Raw genomic sequence first — 18,763 nt, 5'->3', positions numbered from 1 at the left:
TATTTAGCCTTGAGGAATCATTTTATCTGGGTATTTTGATATAATAATATCGGCAGGCACTGTATTAGACACCTTATTTCTTAGGGGCTTTCCCAAAGCATAAGCAGAGTCTCATTTTCGCGCCGGTGTGGCGCACTTGTTTTTGAGAGGCATGGCATGCAGTCGCATGTGAGAGGAGCTCTGATACTTAGAAAAGACTTTCTGAAGGCGTCATTTGGTATCGTATTCCCCTTTGGGCTTGGTTGGGTCTCAGCAAAGCAGATACCAGGGACTGTAAAGGGGTTAAAGCTTATAACGGCTCCGGTTCCGTTATTTTAAGGGTTAAAGCTTCCAAATTTGGTGTGCAATATTTTTAAAGCTTTAAGACACTGTGGTGAAAATTTTGTGATTTTTGAACAATTCCTTCATGTTTTTTCGCAATTGCAGTAACAAAGTGTGTTCAGTTTAAAATTTAAAGTGACAGTAACGGTTTTATTTTAAAACGTTTTTTGTACTTTCTTATCAAGTTTATGCCTGTTTAACATGTCTGAACTACCAGATAGACTGTGTTCTGAATGTGGGGAAGCTAGAATTCCTATTCATTTAAATAAATGTGATTTATGTGATAATGACAATGATGCCCAAGATGATTCCTCAAGTGAGGGGAGTAAGCATGGTACTGCATCATTCCCTCCTTCGTCTACACGAGTCTTGCCCACTCAGGAGGCCCCTAGTACATCTAGCGCGCCAATACTCCTTACTATGCAACAATTAACGGCTGTAATGGATAATTCTGTCAAAAACATTTTAGCCAAAATGAACCCTTGTCAGCGTAAGCGTGGCTGCTCTGTTTTAGTTACTGAAGAGCATGACGACGCTGATATTAATATCTCTGAAGGGCCCCTAATCCAGTTTGAGGGGGCCAGGGAGGTTTTGTCTGAGGGAGAAATTACTGATTCAGGGAATATTTCTCATCAGGCTGAATCTGATGTGATTACATTTAAATTTAAGTTGGAACATCTCCGCATTTTGCTTAAGGAGGTATTATCCACTCTGGATGATTGTGAAAAGTTGGTCATTCCAGAGAAACTATGTAAAATGGACAAGTTCCTAGAGGTGCCGGGGCTCCCAGAAGCTTTTCCTATACCCAAGCGGGTGGCGGACATTGTTAATAAAGAATGGGAAAGGCCCGGTATTCCTTTCGTCCCTCCCCCCATATTTAAAAAATTGTTTCCTATGGTCGACCCCAGAAAGGACTTATGGCAGTCAGTCCCCAAGGTCGAGGGAGCGGTTTCTACTTTAAACAAACGCACCACTATACCCATAGAGGATAGTTGTGCTTTCAAAGATCCTATGGATAAAAAATTAGAAGGTTTGCTTAAAAAGATGTTTGTTCAGCAGGGTTACCTTCTACAACCCATTTCATGCATTGTCCCTGTCACTACAGCTGCATATTTCTGGTTTGATGAACTGATTAAGGTGCTCGATAGTGATTCTCCTCCTTACGAGGAGATTATGGACAGAATCAATGCTCTCAAATTGGCTAATTCTTTCACTCTAGACGCCACTTTGCAAGTGGCTAGGTTAGCGGCTAAGAATTCTGGGTTTGCTATTGTGGCGCGCAGAGCGCTTTGGTTGAAATCTTGGTCGGCTGATGCGTCTTCCAAGAACAAGTTACTAAACATTCCTTTCAAGGGGAAAACGCTGTTTGGCCCTGACTTGAAAGAGATTATCTCTGATATCACTGGGGGTAAGGGCCACGCCCTTCCTCAGGATAGGCCTTTCAAGGCAAAAAATAGACCTAATTTTCGTCCCTTTCGTAAAAACGGACCAGCCCAAAGTGCTACGTCCTCTAAGCAAGAGGGTAATACTTCTCAAGCCAAGCCAGCTTGGAGACCAATGCAAGGCTGGAACAAGGGAAAGCAGGCCAAGAAACCTGTCACTGCTACCAAGACAGCATGAAATATTGGCCCCCGATCCGGGACCGGATCTGGTGGGGGGCAGACTCTCTCTCTTCGCTCAGGCTTGGGCAAGAGATGTTCTGGATCCTTGGGCGCTAGAAATAGTCTCCCAGGGTTATCTTCTGGAATTCAAGGGACTTCCCCCAAGGGGGAGGTTCCACAGGTCTCAGTTGTCTTCAGACCACATAAAAAGACAGGCGTTCTTACATTGTGTAGAAGACCTGTTAAAAATGGGAGTGATTCATCCTGTTCCATTAAGAGAACAAGGGATGGGGTTCTACTCCAATCTGTTCATAGTTCCCAAAAAAGAGGGAACGTTCAGACCAATCTTAGATCTCAAGATCTTAAACAAATTTCTCAAGGTCCCATCGTTCAAGATGGAAACCATTCGAACTATCCTTCCTTCCATCCAGGAAGGTCAATTCATGACCACGGTGGATTTAAAGGATGCGTATCTACATATTCCTATCCACAAGGAACATCATCGGTTCCTAAGGTTTGCATTCCTGGACAAACATTACCAGTTTGTGGCGCTTCCTTTCGGATTAGCCACTGCTCCAAGGATTTTCACAAAGGTACTAGGGTCCCTTCTAGCGGTACTAAGACCAAGGGGCATTGCAGTAGTACCTTACCTGGACGACATTCTGATTCAAGCGTCGTCCCTCCCTCGAGCAAAGGCTCACACGGACATCGTCCTGGCCTTTCTCAGATCTCACGGCTGGAAAGTGAACGTGGAAAAGAGTTCTCTATCCCCGTCAACAAGGGTTCCCTTCTTGGGAACAATTATAGACTCCTCAGAAATGAGGATTTTTCTAACAGAGGCCAGAAAGACAAAGCTTCTGGACTCTTGTCGGATACTTCATTCCGTTCCTCTTCCTTCCGTAGCTCAGTGCATGGAAGTGATCGGGTTGATGGTAGCGGCAATGGACATAGTTCCTTTTGCGCGCATTCATCTAAGACCATTACAACTGTGCATGCTCAGTCAGTGGAATGGGGACTATACAGACTTGTCTCCAAAGATACAAGTAAATCAGTGGACCAGAGACTCACTCCGTTGGTGGCTGTCTCTGGACAACCTGTCACGAGGGATGACATTCCGCAGACCAGAGTGGATCATTGTCACGACCGACGCCAGTCTGATGGGCTGGGGCGCGGTCTGGGGATCCCTGAAAGCTCAGGGTCTTTGGTCTCGGGAAGAATCTCTTCTACCGATAAATATTCTGGAACTGAGAGCGATATTCAATGCTCTCAAGGCTTGGCCTCAGCTAGCGAGGACCAAGTTCATTCGGTTTCAATCAGACAACATGACGACTGTTGCGTACATCAACCATCAGGGGGGAACAAGGAGTTCCCTAGCGATGGAAGAAGTGACCAAGATTATTCTATGGGCGGAGTCTCACTCCTGCCACCTGTCTGCTATCCACATCCCGGGAGTGGAAAATTGGGAAGCGGATTTTCTGAGTCGTCAGACATTGCATCCGGGGGAGTGGGAACTCCATCCGGAAATCTTTGCCCAAGTCACTCAACTATGGGGCATTCCAGACATGGATCTGATGGCTTCTCGTCAGAACTTCAAAGTTCCTTGCTACGGGTCCAGATCCAGGGATCCCAAGGCGGCTCTAGTGGATGCACTAGTAGCACCTTGGACCTTCAAACTAGCTTATGTGTTCCCGCCGTTTCCTCTCATCCCCAGGCTGGTAGCCAGGATCAATCAGGAGAGGGCGTCGGTGATCTTGATAGCTCCTGCGTGGCCACGCAGGACTTGGTATGCAGATCTGGTGAATATGTCATCGGCTCCACCTTGGAAGCTACCTTTGAGACGAGACCTTCTAGTTCAGGGTCCGTTCGAACATCCGAATCTGGTTTCACTCCAGCTGACTGCTTGGAGATTGAACGCTTGATTTTATCGAAGCGAGGTTTCTCAGATTCTGTTATCGATACTCTTGTTCAGGCCAGAAAGCCTGTAACTAGAAAGATTTACCACAAAATTTGGAAAAAATATATCTGTTGGTGTGAATCTAAAGGATTCCCTTGGGACAAGGTTAAGATTCCTAGGATTCTATCCTTCCTTCAAGAAGGATTGGAAAAGGGATTATCGGCAAGTTCCCTGAAGGGACAGATTTCTGCCTTGTCGGTGTTACTTCACAAAAAACTGGCAACTGTGCCAGATGTTCAAGCCTTTGTTCAGGCTCTGGTTAGAATCAAGCCTGTTTACAAACCTTTGACTCCTCCTTGGAGTCTCAATTTAGTTCTTTCAGTTCTTCAGGGGGTTCCGTTTGAACCCTTACATTCCGTTGATATTAAGTTATTATCTTGGAAAGTTTTGTTTTTAGTTGCAATTTCTTCTGCTAGAAGAGTTTCAGAATTATCTGCTCTGCAGTGTTCTCCTCCTTATCTGGTGTTCCATGCAGATAAGGTGGTTTTACGTACTAAACCTGGTTTTCTTCCAAAAGTTGTTTCTAACAAAAACATTAACCAGGAGATTATCGTACCTTCTCTGTGTCCGAAACCAGTTTCAAAGAAGGAACGCTTGTTGCACAATTTGGATGTTGTTCGCGCTCTAAAATTCTATTTAGATGCTACAAAGGATTTTAGACAAACATCTTCCTTGTTTGTTGTTTATTCAGGTAAAAGGAGAGGTCAAAAAGCAACTTCTACCTCTCTCTCTTTTTGGATTAAAAGCATCATCAGATTGGCTTACGAGACTGCCGGACGGCAGCCTCCCGAAAGAATCACAGCTCATTCCACTAGGGCTGTGGCTTCCACATGGGCCTTCAAGAACGAGGCTTCTGTTGATCAGATATGTAGGGCAGCGACTTGGTCTTCACTGCACACTTTTACCAAATTTTACAAGTTTGATACTTTTGCTTCTTCTGAGGCTATTTTTGGGAGAAAGGTTTTGCAAGCCGTGGTGCCTTCCATTTAGGTGACCTGATTTGCTCCCTCCCTTCATCCGTGTCCTAAAGCTTTGGTATTGGTTCCCACAAGTAAGGATGACGCCGTGGACCGGACACACCTATGTTGGAGAAAACAGAATTTATGTTTACCTGATAAATTTCTTTCTCCAACGGTGTGTCCGGTCCACGGCCCGCCCTGGTTTTTTAATCAGGTCTGATAATTTATTTTCTTTAACTACAGTCACCACGGTACCATATGGTTTCTCCTATGCTATTATTCCTCCTTAACGTCGGTCGAATGACTGGGGTAGGCGGAGCCTAGGAGGGATCATGTGACCAGCTTTGCTGGGCTCTTTGCCATTTCCTGTTGGGGAAGAGAATATCCCACAAGTAAGGATGACGCCGTGGACCGGACACACCGTTGGAGAAAGAAATTTATCAGGTAAACATAAATTCTGTTTTATGTAAGAACTTACCTGATAAATTCATTTCTTTCATATTAGCAAGAGTCCATGAGGCCCTCCCTTTTTTTGTGGTGGTATGATTTTGTATAAAGCACAATTATTCCAATTCCTTATTTTTTATGCTTTCGCACTTTTTCTTATCACCCCACTTCTTGGCTATTCGTTAAACTGATTTGTGGGTGTGGTGAGGGGTGTATTTATAGGCATTTTGAGGTTTGGGAAACTTTGCCCCTCCTGGTAGGAATGTATATCCCATACGTCACTAGCTCATGGACTCTTGCTAATATGAAAGAAATGAATTTATCAGGTAAGTTCTTACATAAATTATGTTTTTTCTAGGGATGGAAGTTGCTAGAAAATGCTGCTGATACCGAACTAATGTAAGTAAAGCCTTAAATGCAGTGATAGCGACTGGTATCAGGCTTATTAATAGAGAGACATACTCTGATAAAAATGTAATATAAAACGTTTGCTGGCATGTTTAATCGTTTTTATATGTATTTGGTGATAAAACTTATTGGGGCCTAGTTTTTTTCCACATGGCTGGCTTGAATTTTGCCTAGAAACAGTTTCCTTAGGCTTTCCACTGTTGTAATATGAGTGGGAGGGGCCTATTTTAGCGTTTCTTTGCACTGCAAAAATTACAGACACAGACATCCAGCTTCTTCCTGCATGATCCAGGACATCTCTGGAGGGATCAAAAGGCTTCAAAGTCGTTATTGAGGGAGGTAAAAAGCCACAGTAGAGCTGTGGCAGTTGTTGTGACTGTTTGAAAAAACGTTTTTGTCTTTTATTATTCAGTTTTTGGTATTAAGGGGTTAATCATCCATTTGCAAGTGGGTGCAATGCTCTGCTAACTTGTTACATACACTGTAAAAATTTCGTTAGTGTAACTGCCTTTTTTCACTGTTATTTCAAATTTTGACAAAATTTGTGTTTCTTAAAGGTGCAGTAACGTTTTTTATATTGCTTGTAAACTTGTTTAAAGTGTTTTCCAAGCTTGCTAGTCTCATTGCTAGTCTGTTTAAACATGTCTGACACAGAGGAACCTACTTGTTCATTATGTTTGAAAGCCATGGTGGAGCCCCATAGGAGAATGTGTACTAAATGTATTGATTTCAGCTTAAACAGTAAAGATCAGTCTTTAACTATAAAAGAAATATCAACAGAAGATTCTGACGAGGGGGAAGTTATGCCGACTAACTCTCCCCACGTGTCGGACCCTTCGCCTCCCGCTCAGGGGATGCACGCTAATATTGCGCCAATTACATCAGGGACGCCCATAGCGATTACCTTGCAGGACATGGCTGCAATCATGAATAATACCCTGTCAGAGGTATTATCCAGGTTGCCTGAATTAAGAGGCAAGCGCGATTGCTCTGGGGTTAGGAGAAATACAGAGCGCGCAGATGCTGTAAGGGCCATGTCTGATACTGCGTCACAATATGCAGATCATGAGGACGGAGAGCTTCAGTCTGTGGGTGACATCTCTGATTCGGGGAAACCTGATTCAGAGATTTCTAATTTTAAATTTAAGCTTGAGAACCTCCGTGTGTTGCTTGGGGAGGTATTAGCTGCTCTGAATGACTGTAACACAGTTGCAGTACCAGAGAAATTGTGTAGGCTGGATAAATACTATGCGGTACCGGTGTGTACTGATGTTTTTCCTATACCTAAAAGGCTTACAGAAATTATTAGCAAGGAGTGGGATAGACCGGGTGTGCCTTTTTCCCCACCTCCTATATTTAGAAAAATGTTTCCAATAGACGCCACTACACGGGACTTATGGCAGACGGTCCCTAAGGTGGAGGGAGCAGTTTCTACTTTAGCAAAGCGTACTATTATCCCGGTTGAGGACAGTTGTGCTTTTTCAGATCCAATGGATAAAAAATTGGAGGGTTACCTTAAGAAAATGTTTATTCAACAGGGTTTTATTTTACAGCCCCTTGCATGCATTGCGCTTGTCACGGCCGCGGCGGCATTCTGGTTTGAGGCCCTGGAAGAGGCCATCCATACAGCTCCATTGACTGAAATTATTGACAAGCTTAGAACACTTAAGCTAGCTAACTCATTTGTTTCTGATGCCATTGTTCATTTGACTAAACTAACGGCTAAGAATTCCGGATTCGCCATCCAAGCGCGTAGGGCGCTATGGCTTAAATCCTGGTCACCTGACGGGACTTCGAAATCTAAATTACTCAACATTCCTTTCAAGGGGCAGACCTTATTCGGGCCTGGTTTGAAGGAAATTATTGCTGACATTACTGGAGGTAAGGGTCACACCCTTCCTCAGGACAGGGCCAAAGCAAAAGCCAAACAGTCTAATTTTCGTGCCTTTCGAAATTTCAAGGCAGGTGCAGCATCAACTTCCTCTGCTTCAAAACAAGAGGGAACTTTTGCTCAATCTAAGCAGGCCTGGAAACCTAACCAGTCCTGGAACAAAGGCAAGCAGGCCAGAAAGCCTGCTGCTGCCTCTAAGACAGCATGAAGGAACGGCCCCCTATCTGGCGACGGATCTAGTAGGGGGGCAGACTTTCTCTCTTCGCCCAGTCGTGGGCAAGAGATGTTCGGGATCCCTGGGCGTTGGAGATCATATCTCTGGGATATCTTCTGGACTTCAAAGCTTCCCCTCCACAAGGGAGATTTCATCTTTCAAGGCTATCTGCAAATCAGATAAAGAAAGAGGCATTCCTACGCTGTGTGCAAGACCTCCTAGTTATGGGAGTGATCCATCCAGTTCCGCGGACGGAACAAGGACAGGGTTTTTATTCGAATCTGTTTGTGGTTCCCAAAAAAGAGGAAACCTTCAGACCAATTTTGGATCTAAAGATCTTAAACAAATTCCTCAGAGTTCAATCTTTCAAAATGGAAACTATTCGGACCATCCTACCCATGATCCAAGAAGGTCAGTACATGACCACAGTGGACTTAAAGGATGCCTACCTTCACATACCGATTCACAAAGATCATCATCGGTTTCTAAGGTTTGCCTTTCTAGACAGGCATTACCAATTTGTAGCTCTTCCCTTTGGGTTGGCTGCAGCCCCGAGAATCTTTACAAAGGTTCTGGGCTCACTTCTGGCAGTTCTAAGACTGCGAGGCATAGTGGTGGCTCCGTATCTAGACGACATCCTGATACAGGCATCAAGCTTTTAAGTTGCCAAGTCTCATACAGTGATAGTTCTGGCATTTCTGAGGTTGCACGGGTGGAAAGTGAATGAGGAAAAGAGTTCTCTATCCCCACTCACAAGAGTCTCCTTCTTAGGGACTCTTATAGATTCTGTAGAAATGAAAATTTACCTAACAGAGTCCAGGTTATCAAAACTTCTAAATGCTTGCCGTGTTCTTCACTCCATACCGCGCCCTTCGGTAGCTCAGTGTATGGAGGTAATCGGCTTAATGGTAGCGGCAATGGACATAGTGCCATTTGCGCGCCTTCATCTCAGACCGCTGCAATTATGCATGCTGAGTCAGTGGAATGGGGATTACACAGATTTGTCCTCTCTGCTAAATCTGGATCAAGAGACCAGAGATTCTCTTCTCTGGTGGTTGTCTCGGGTACACCTGTCCAAGGGTATGACCTTTCGCAGGCCAGATTGGACAATTGTAACAACAGATGTCAGCCTTCTAGGTTGGGTTGCAGTCTGGAATTCCCTGAAGGCACAGGGATCGTGGACTCAGGAGGAGAAACTCCTTCCAATAAATATTCTGGAGTTAAGAGCGATATTCAATGCTCTTCTGGCTTGGCCTCAGTTAGCAACACTGAGGTTCATCAGATTTCAGTCGGACAACATCACGACTGTGGCTTACATCAACCATCAAGGGGGAACCAGGAGTTCCCTAGCGATGTTAGAAGTCTCAAAAATAATTCGCTGGGCAGAGTACCACTCTTGCCACCTGTCAGCAATGCATTTCCCAGGCGTGGAGAACTGGGAGGCGGATTTTCTAAGTCGTCAGACTTTCCATCCGGGGGAGTGGGAACTCCATCCGGAGGTGTTTGCTCAGTTGATTCATCGTTGGGGCAAACCAGAGTTGGATCTCATGGCGTCTCGCCAGAACGCCAAGCTTCCTTGTTACAGATCCAGGTCCAGGGACCCAGAAGCGACGCTGATAGATGCTCTAGCAGCGCCTTGGTTCTTCAACCTGGCTTATGTGTTTCCACCGTTTCCTCTGCTCCCTCGACTGATTGCCAAAATCAAACAGGAGAGAGCATCGGTGATTCTGATAGCACCAGCGTGGCCACGCAGGACTTGGTATGCAGACCTAGTGGACATGTCATCCTTTCCACCATGGACTCTGCCTCTAAGACAGGACCTTCTGATACAAGGTCCTTTCAATCATCCAAATCCAAATCTGTATTAAAGTATCAATGACTGACTCGGAGAAGCCACGCTTTGATAGATTGAACGCTTGATTCTATCAAAGCGTGGCTTCTCCGAGTCAGTCATTGATACTTTAATACAGGCACGAAAGCCTGTTACCAGGAAAATCTACCACAAGATATGGAATAAATATCTTTATTGGTGTGAATCCAAGAATTACTCATGGAGTAAGGTTAGGATTCCTAGAATATTGTCTTTTCTCCAAGAGGGCTTGGACAAAGGATTATCAGCTAGTTCCTTAAAGGGACAGATTTCTGCTCTGTCTATTCTTTTGCACAAGCGTCTGGCAGAGGTTCCAGACGTCCAGGCATTTTGCCAAGCTTTGGTTAGAATTAAGCCTGTGTTTAAACCTGTTGCTCCCCCGCGGAGCTTAAACTTGGTTCTTAAGGTTCTTCAAGGAGTTCCGTTTGAACCCCTTCATTCCATTGATATTAAACTTTTATCTTGGAAAGTTCTGTTTTTGATGGCTATTTCCTCGGCTCGGAGAGTCTCTGAGCTATCTGCCTTACAATGTGATTCTCCTTATCTGATTTTTCATGCAGATAAGGTAGACCTGCATACCAAACCTGGGTTTTTACCTAAGGTAGTTTCTAACAAGAATATCAATCAAGAGATTGTTGTTCCATCGTTGTGCCCTAATCCTTCTTCAAAGAAGGAACGTCTTTTACATAATCTGGACGTAGTCCGTGCCTTGAAGTTTTACTTACAAGCTCCTAAGGATTTTCGTCAATCATCTTCCCTGTTTGTCGTTTACTCTGGACAGAGGAGAGGTCAAAAAGCTTCGGCAACCTCTCTTTCCTTTTGGCTTCGGAGCGTAATACGCCTAGCCTATGAGACTGCTGGACAGCAGCCCCCTGAAAGGATTACAGCTCATTCTACTAGAGCTGTGGCTTCCACCTGGGCCTTCAAAAATGAGGCCTCTGTTGAACAGATTTGCAAGGCTGCGACTTGGTCTTCGCTTCACACTTTTTCAAAATTTTACAAATTTGATACTTTTGCTTCTTCGGAGGCTGTGTTTGGGAGAAAGGTTCTTCAGGCAGTGGTTCCTTCCGCTTAATCCTGCCTTGTCCCTCCCATCATCCGTGTACTTTAGCTTTGGTATTGGTATCCCACAAGTAATGGATGATCCGTGGACTGGATACACTTAACAAGAGAAAACATAATTTATGCTTACCTGATAAATTTATTTCTCTTGTAGTGTATCCAGTCCACGGCCCGCCCTGTCCTTTTAAGGCAGGTCTAAATTTTAATTAAACTACAGTCACCACTGCACCCTACGGTTTCTCCTTTCTCTGTTTGTTTTCGGTCGAATGACTGGATATGACAGTTAGGGGAGGAGCTATATAGCAGCTCTGCTGTGGGTGATCCTCTTGCAACTTCCTGTTGGGAAGGAGAATATCCCACAAGTAATGGATGATCCGTGGACTGGATACACTACAAGAGAAATAAATTTATCAGGTAAGCATAAATTATGTTTTTACACTTCAATGTTCTTCACATAGCAGAATATGTTCTATTTATTCATAAATACATATATATATATATATATATATATATATATATATATATATATATATATATATATATATATATATATATATATATATATATATATATATATATATATATATGTTTGTTTGTTTGTTTTGGGTAAAATTTAGATCTGCACTTGTTCACAATTGTGTGCTCTATCAGAATAGTGAAAGTGTAATTCTGGGAAGTAAAAGTTTTCATGTCCCTATGCTACTAAGATAATGGTTATCTTGATTTTTTTCTTTAAAACTTGATGTTTGGGTTGTTGCTTCTCAGAAATAAAGTCCATTTCCATCTAAAGGGGAGGAGAGTCCACGGCACCCCAGCCAAAGCTTAAATACCTCCCCCACTTCCCTCATCCCCCAATCATTCTTTGCCTTTCGTCACAGGAGGATGGCAGAGGAGTGCCAGAGTTTCGGAGTAGTATCTTAAGGAGGGCAGTACTCTTCGCAGTGGGACTGGAGTTTTAAGTAGTCCTGTTAGCATCTCAGTGAGAACCTGGGCAAAAGTTAGAGTTCAGAGATGCAGGGAGAGCCTTTCTGTGAACCATCCAGACTCATATTTACAGCTCCATAAGCAATCAACGTTGACGAGTTTCGCTGCCTGCTTTCTTCTCTCAAGTCCATGTCAGGAGCGAGGCTACTAACCTGACACAATTGTATGGCCGTCTTCCTGTTCCACGGCGTAGATTCTGGTAAGATTTTCCTTTTTTTTTTAATAATGATAACATAGAAGACAGGGTCACAGTGTGGCACCTTTTTCTCTTTACAGAATCAAGGGTTAATATTCCTGTAAAGGGAATTATTGAACAGGGGGGGTTTATACATGATATTGTTTCTTGTGTCATTGCTGCGTTATGTGCGAGATGAGGCTCTGGAAATGTGTGGAACTTTCAGGTTACTTGCGTAAACTTTGAGTGGCCATTTTTTGGTACGTTTTTCCCTAGTGCAGGAGCGGTCCTGCCAGGCATTTCATGTGACTGGGTGTGGCTATCTATCCTGCCTGTTGATCTGTAGTGCAGGAGACATAGCGGTTTCTGTAGTCCGGGTCCTAGGAGGTGGTGAGTGCCCCGGCCATTGGTGGTAAAAAGGTGCCTTTTTTTAATAAATAAAGTTAGTCTAACCAAACGCGCAAGCGATGGAGGGCTCTCCTTCCTTAATAAAGTCTCATTCCTGTGTTTATTGTGAGGAGGTCAGCCTGCTCAACTATGTTCCACATGTATCGATAAAGTTACATCATCTAAATGTAAACGAATGTCTAGTACTATTGAGCCGTTTACCTCTGAGGGTTCTTCGTCCCGGGAGGTGCGTTTCCCTACATTCATCTCCGATTGCCCATGCAGTGCCCCGGGGTCCAACCGTTTCTCCAGGAGAGATTCGTTGGCCGTCAGATTGCGGATCAACTGGAATCAGCGGTTTCGAAAGTGATCTATGCCTTACCACGTTCTGCTAAGCGCAAGCGTAGAGTTTATCATAGCGGCCCGGCCCAGGGTTTATCCTCACCGATGGAAGATTCAGAGGCTTTATACGATGACGAGGCCCACTCCGACTCTTCGGAGGAGGCCCCTTCTGGGTCCAAGTCAGTGTCATCTAAACCTCCGGCGGCGGAGGAGCCTGGTTATAGGTTTAGGATGGAAAATTTGCGCTTTCTGCTACGGCAGGTGCTTGCTACTCTGGAGGTTCTGGAACCTAAGATACCTAAGGAACCTGCGATTCCAAAGCTTGACAAGGTATACGAGGACAGGGTAGTACCTCAATCTTTCCCGGTTCCCATTAAGAAGGCTAATATTATTAAGAATGAATGGGAGCAATTAGGTTCTTCCTTTTCCCCTTCTTCTTTTAAAAAATTGTTCCCCATTCCGGACTCTCAGCTTTAGCTGTGGGGGACCATCCCTAAGGTGGATGGGGCTATCTCTACGCTCGTGAAGCTGACGACTATTCCCCTCGAGGATAGTTCGTTGTTTAAAGAGCCCATGGATAAAAAGCTGGAAAACATGTTGAGAAGGATGTTTCAGCACACAGGGTTTGTTTTTTAGCCAGCAGCGGCCAAGGCGGCAGTCGCTGGAGCTGCAACATATTGGTGTGAATCCCTGCGTGAAATGGTCGAGGGGGAGACATCCATCGACAGGATACAGGCGAAGATTAAGGCGCTGAAGATCGCCAATTCTTTTATCTGTGATGCAAATATGCAAATTATTCGCTTGAATGCTAAGGTGTCGGGTTTTTCTGTTTTAGCACGCAGGGTTTATTTAGGTAAAATCTTGGTCTGCGGACTTGACCTCTAAGGCGAGGCAGTTCTCCCTGCCTTTTCAAGGAAAGATCCTGTTTGGTCCAGTATTGGATTCGATTATATCCACGGTTACGGTAGGCAAGGTAGCTTTCCTACCGCAGGATAAGAACGCTAAGCCTAAAGGATCTACTTTTCGTCCCTTTCGTGCGGACAAGGCCCAGCGCCAGCAACCCGCCGCAAAAGCGGACCAGTCCAAGGGATCTCGGAAGCTTGCTTAATCTTGGAACAATTCTAAGCAGAGCAAGAAGCCCACCAAGACGAAATGGACATGAAGGGGCGGCCCCCAACCGGTCTCCAGATCACGTAGGGGGCAGATTATCTCTATTCTCAGATGCATGTTTGCAGGATGTTCAGGACCCTTGGGTTCTAGAAGTGGTCTCCCAGGGTTACAGGATAGGGTTTAGATCCCATCCGCCCGAGGGCAGATTTCTCCTGTCAAACCTGTCTTCAAGACCAGAGAAGAGAGAGGCCTTTCTAGAGTGTGTGAGAGATCTTGCCTCTCTCTGGGTTATTGTACCAGTACCCCTAGCAGAAAGGGGTCTTGGGTACTATTCCAATGTTTTTGTGGTTCCAAAGAAGGAGGGCACGTTCCGCACGATTCTAGACCTAAAGTGTTTAAACAAGTTTCTGAGTGTTCCATCATTTAAAATGGAAATGATCGGATCTCTTCTGCCCTAGTTCAAGAGGGACAGTTCATGACAACTGTAGACTTGAAGGACGCTTACCTTCATGTGCCAATTCACAGGGACCACTTCAGGTTCCTATGATTTGCGCTCCTGGACCAACACTTCCAGTTGTATGACCCTTCCTTTTGGTCTGGCGACGGCCCCGAGAGTCTTCACGAAGGTTCTGGGGGCGCTGCTTGCAGTGGCCAGATCCAGGGGCATTGCGGTGGCGCCTTAACTGGACGACATCCTAGTTCAGGCGCCATCGTTAAGCCTCACAGAGGATCATTCGAGGGTTCTTCTTCTGCTATAATCTCACGGTTGGAAGATAAACGTGGGAAATAGTTCCCTGGTTCCCAGCAACAGGGTGGAGTTCCTGGGTACGATAATGGACTCTTATGTTCATGAAGATTTTTCTCACAGATCAGCAGCGCAGGAAGCTTGCGTCCACCTGTCTTGCCCTTCAGTCCTCCACAAGCACGTCGGTGGCTCAATGTATGGAGGTGATAGGTCTTATGGTGTCAAGCATAGATGTTATCCCATTCGCCAGGTTCCATCTCAAACTGATATCCATGGATGCTCGGACTCTGAACTCCCTCTCTTTACGGATTCGTTCAGAGCAACTGTCCATGGCGACATCCTTCTCGCGACCGCCCTGGGAGATTGTGACCACGGACGTCAGTCTGACAGGATGAGGAGCTGTTTGGGGTGTCAGGATGGCACAAGGAAGATGGTCCAGGGAGTAGTCTCTACTTCCGATCAACATCCTAGAACTACGAGCACTTTACAATGCTCTGAAGGCATGGCCTTCTCTGGTGTCGGTCAGTTTTATCAGATTCCAGACCGACAACATTGCCTGGTGGCGTACATCAACCATCAGGGGGGTACGAGGAGCTCTCGCAATGAGAGAGGTGTCTCGGATTCTGGAGTGGGCGGAGTCCCATGACTGCTCGCTCTCAGCGATTCACATTCCGGGTATGGACAACTGGGAAGCGGACTTTCTCAGCAGACAATTCTTCCATCCAGGGGAATGACCTCTACACCCCAAAGTGTTTGTGAAGATTTGTCACAGATGGGGAGCGCCAGAGATAGATCTCATGACGTCCAGACTCAATTGCAAGCTACTTCGATACGGGTTGAGGTCCACAGATCCCCAGGCGGAGCTGATAGATGCCTTAGTGGTTCCTTGGGGATTCAGCCTAGCTTACATTTTTCCACCGTGGTGCACATCAAACAGGAGCGGGCCCCGGCCATTCTGATTGCTTCTTCGTGGCCGCGGAGGACATGGTTTGCGGATCTGGTGGGGATGTCATCCTCTCCACCGTGGAGGTTACCCTGTCGCAGGGATCTGCTATCACAGGGCCCCTTTTAGCATGAAAATCTAGATTCTCTGAGGCTGACTGCGTGGAGATTGAACGTCTAGTCTTAGCCAAGAGAGGCTTTTCAGAAAGTGTGATTGATACTCTAATTCAGGCAAGGAAGCCAGTCACTTGTTGCATCTACCATAAGGTGTGGAGGATATACTTGTCCTGGTGTGAGCAATGTGTGTGCAATGTGATCCTCCTTATCTGGTTTTTCATGCGGATAAGGCGGTACTTCGGCTAAAATCAATCAGAAAATAGTTGTTCCTTCTTTGTGTTCTAACCCTTCTTCAAAGGAGAGGTTACTTCATAACCTGGATGTGTTTCGTGTCTTGAAGTTCTATCTTCAGAACACAAATGATTTCAGACAGTCTACATCTCTTTTTGTGGTGTATTCTGTGAAGCGCAAAGGGCCTCTGCTACTTTGTCATTTTGGTTGAGGAGCTTGATTCGGTTGGCTTATGAGACAGCGGAACATAATCCTCCTCAGAGGATCGCGGCTCATTCGACTAGAGCTGTGGCTTCGTCTTGGACCTTCAAGAATGAGGCCTCTATGGAGCAAATTTGTAAGGCGGCTTCCTGGTCCTCCTTATACACTTTTACAAAGTTTTACAAATTTGACGTTTTTGCTTTTGTGGAAGCTGTTTTTGAGAGAGAGGTTTTACAGGCTGTGGTGCCCTCAGATTAGGGTCTGCCTTTTCCCTCCCGGTTTCATCAGTGTCCTATAGAGCTTGGGTATATGTTTCCACAAGTAATGAATGAAGCCGTGGACTCTTCTCCCCTTTAGATGGAAAACCTTAATTATGCTTACCTGATGATAATTTCATTTCCATCGAGGGGATTACAGTCCACAGCTCCCGCCCGTATCTCAGCTGGTCTGCCCTAAATATATTCATCTTCTGGTACCTTTTTTACCCTGATATTTCTCCTACTGTTCCTGGTTCCCTCTGCAGAATTATTGAGGGATGAGGGAAGTTGGGGAGGTATTTAAGCCTTTGGCTGGGGTGTCTTTGCCTTCTCCTGGTGGCCAGGTTCTTAATTCCCACAAGTAATGAATGAAGCTGTGGTCTCTCCTCCCCTCAATGGAAATTAAATTATCAGGTAAGCTTAATTTGTTTTTTAAAACACATAATACTTTTCACATTTTAAGAATATGAAATCTGAATCATTTTTGCTTTGTACATAGTCCAGTAATGTTTCTCGTCTATGGTCCCTGGGTAAAAAAAAAATAGTAAATAAGTAACGCTTGATGGTAAATCCTAGCACAATTGCTATTTTTTGTGTTCTCACAGTGTTTTTTCTCTTTCTCTTGTAATTTTGCTTAACTGGCAGCCTGTTTGTGGATTGAGTTCACTGAAACATCTTTCATATTGATTTTCCAAAGGTCACAGAGCTGTTTACATTGGTGTCCATGTACCATTTGGCAGAGAGAGCCGTAGACGCCATAGGCATCGTGGTCACAAGCATCACAGGAGAAGAAAAGAAAAAGAAAGTGATAAAGAAGATGGACGAGAATCTCCAAATTATGGTAAATATACATTTTAAATAAATACATGTTCAGTAATAGATGTGATGAGCATCTGAGTGGATTATTTGTATCCCACAAGGTGTCACATACTTCTGTGGTTCAAATACATAATTTAATAATTAAATTAACACACACTAGGCTATATTTTTATTTGTATTTTTTTTACTTTATTTCTTTTGAATTTCTTTCGTAAAATAATGGTGGTCCACAGTCCTCCATACCATATGGGATATGTTTCCCGCCACTAGGAGGAGGTCAAGAACTCATATGAGAGCTTTAAAACCCTCCCATCTCTCTCTTAGTTTTGTTCTTGGCCTCGTAGGAGATGATTGAGAATAGAGGTTGTTTCAGCTACTTGCTCATGGATTACAAATTGGGAGCTCTGACCTATGTGAGACCCAGAGTCCCTGGGTAGTATAATTTAAAAAGAAGACGGAAAAGCAGCTGAATGATACAGGAAACAGGAATACCCTATGTGCACAGTATTCCCCTAACAAGACTTCAACCATAACTACCCTTGTCCCTTGCCTCCCCCTGAGGTACTTGATACCTGCACTGGATGGGATCTTTATTGGATACTGCTGCATTGACATAGACGACATTCCTGGTAAGCCAGTGTAGGGGTGCTGCATAAGGTAAGTGTCTTTACACAGCCCAGAGACTGTTTGTAGGTACTCTGACAAAGGTACAGCATAGCCAGGAGACTTAACCTGCTCTCCTCATGACACGGTTTTTCTCTCCAAATCAGGTCCCTAATGGTTATCATCAGTGGCAGCACTACCAGGGAAGCTTCTGACCCTTTACAGACCTCAGGGAGTTCTAGGGGTATTTTTAGGGTCACTTTCAATATTTAGGTCTATGGCTCTTTAAGAGAACCGGCAATAGCTTAGTGCATTATGCGGTTTTGTAGTGGAGGCTCCGGTTAGGCTGGGGACCATGATTCATCTTATGTATGGGGTTAATATGCTTGGTGCACTATCTTTTATTCATAAAGAACCAAAAGGAATTTTTCTTTACTACAAAGACACTGGATTTAGCTCTGCACCCCCTTCCCCCTCAGTGTTTTCAGGCTTTTTCTCTCTCAGTCCGGAGCCTCAGCAACTATATTCCTTCAACAACAGTTGGGGCCAGATTAAAAAAAAAAAATTCAGTGCCTGCCAGTCCCAAGAAGGGGGTGAATACCCATACAGGGGGTACCTTAAGGACTCCTTTCTTTCTTGGGGCTTTAAAGCTCTTTACAATGGGAGATTGTATAAGTGTCCGAGGGAGAGTTACTTAGTGTAGAGGGCTCTCTACCATGTTTTCTTTGTACTGCTTATTATATAAGTTGTCATTGCATACTGTTATATAAGTACAAAACGAATGTAAAGAGACAGCAACCTCTTAGGATAGCGCACGTAAGACAGGGACTCTGCAATAATCCCTTTGTTGTATATTGTTATATAAGTACAACTATGGAACTAAATGTTTCTGTCCCCGCTGATATTTCTATAGAGGAGTTGGTTTCTGATATCCCTCTATACATATATTTGTTTATTTTGCTAATCTGCTCCAGTATGCCAGGTCAGCCAAATCTGTGAGAATTGTGTACCTCAGATTTTGTATGCAAACCAAACACAACCTTCCACTTTACAGGGGAAAGTTTGCCCAATACTTGTCACTCAGGGGGATTCTACTGATTTTACTCCTGAATTCAAAAATAGC

The 18,763-nt window shown here is 44.5% G+C and overlaps 1 protein-coding gene across 6 annotated transcripts in view; it reads left to right on the top strand.

The window, feature by feature from the left end:
• SLC4A7 (solute carrier family 4 member 7) overlaps positions 1-18,763 on the top strand; it is a 558,274-nt gene that overhangs the window by 293,720 nt on the left and 245,791 nt on the right. For all 6 annotated transcript variants that reach the window (XM_053714241.1, XM_053714242.1, XM_053714243.1 and 3 more), the window contains exon 3: positions 16,916-17,059. In XM_053714241.1, coding sequence (XP_053570216.1) covers positions 16,916-17,059 — 144 coding nt within the window. The remainder of the gene's footprint in view (positions 1-16,915; positions 17,060-18,763) is intronic.

Source organism: Bombina bombina, chromosome 5, assembly GCF_027579735.1.
Source record: "Bombina bombina isolate aBomBom1 chromosome 5, aBomBom1.pri, whole genome shotgun sequence".
Taxonomy (NCBI): domain Eukaryota; kingdom Metazoa; phylum Chordata; class Amphibia; order Anura; family Bombinatoridae; genus Bombina; species Bombina bombina.
This window is presented reverse-complemented; position numbering and strand designations above follow the sequence as displayed.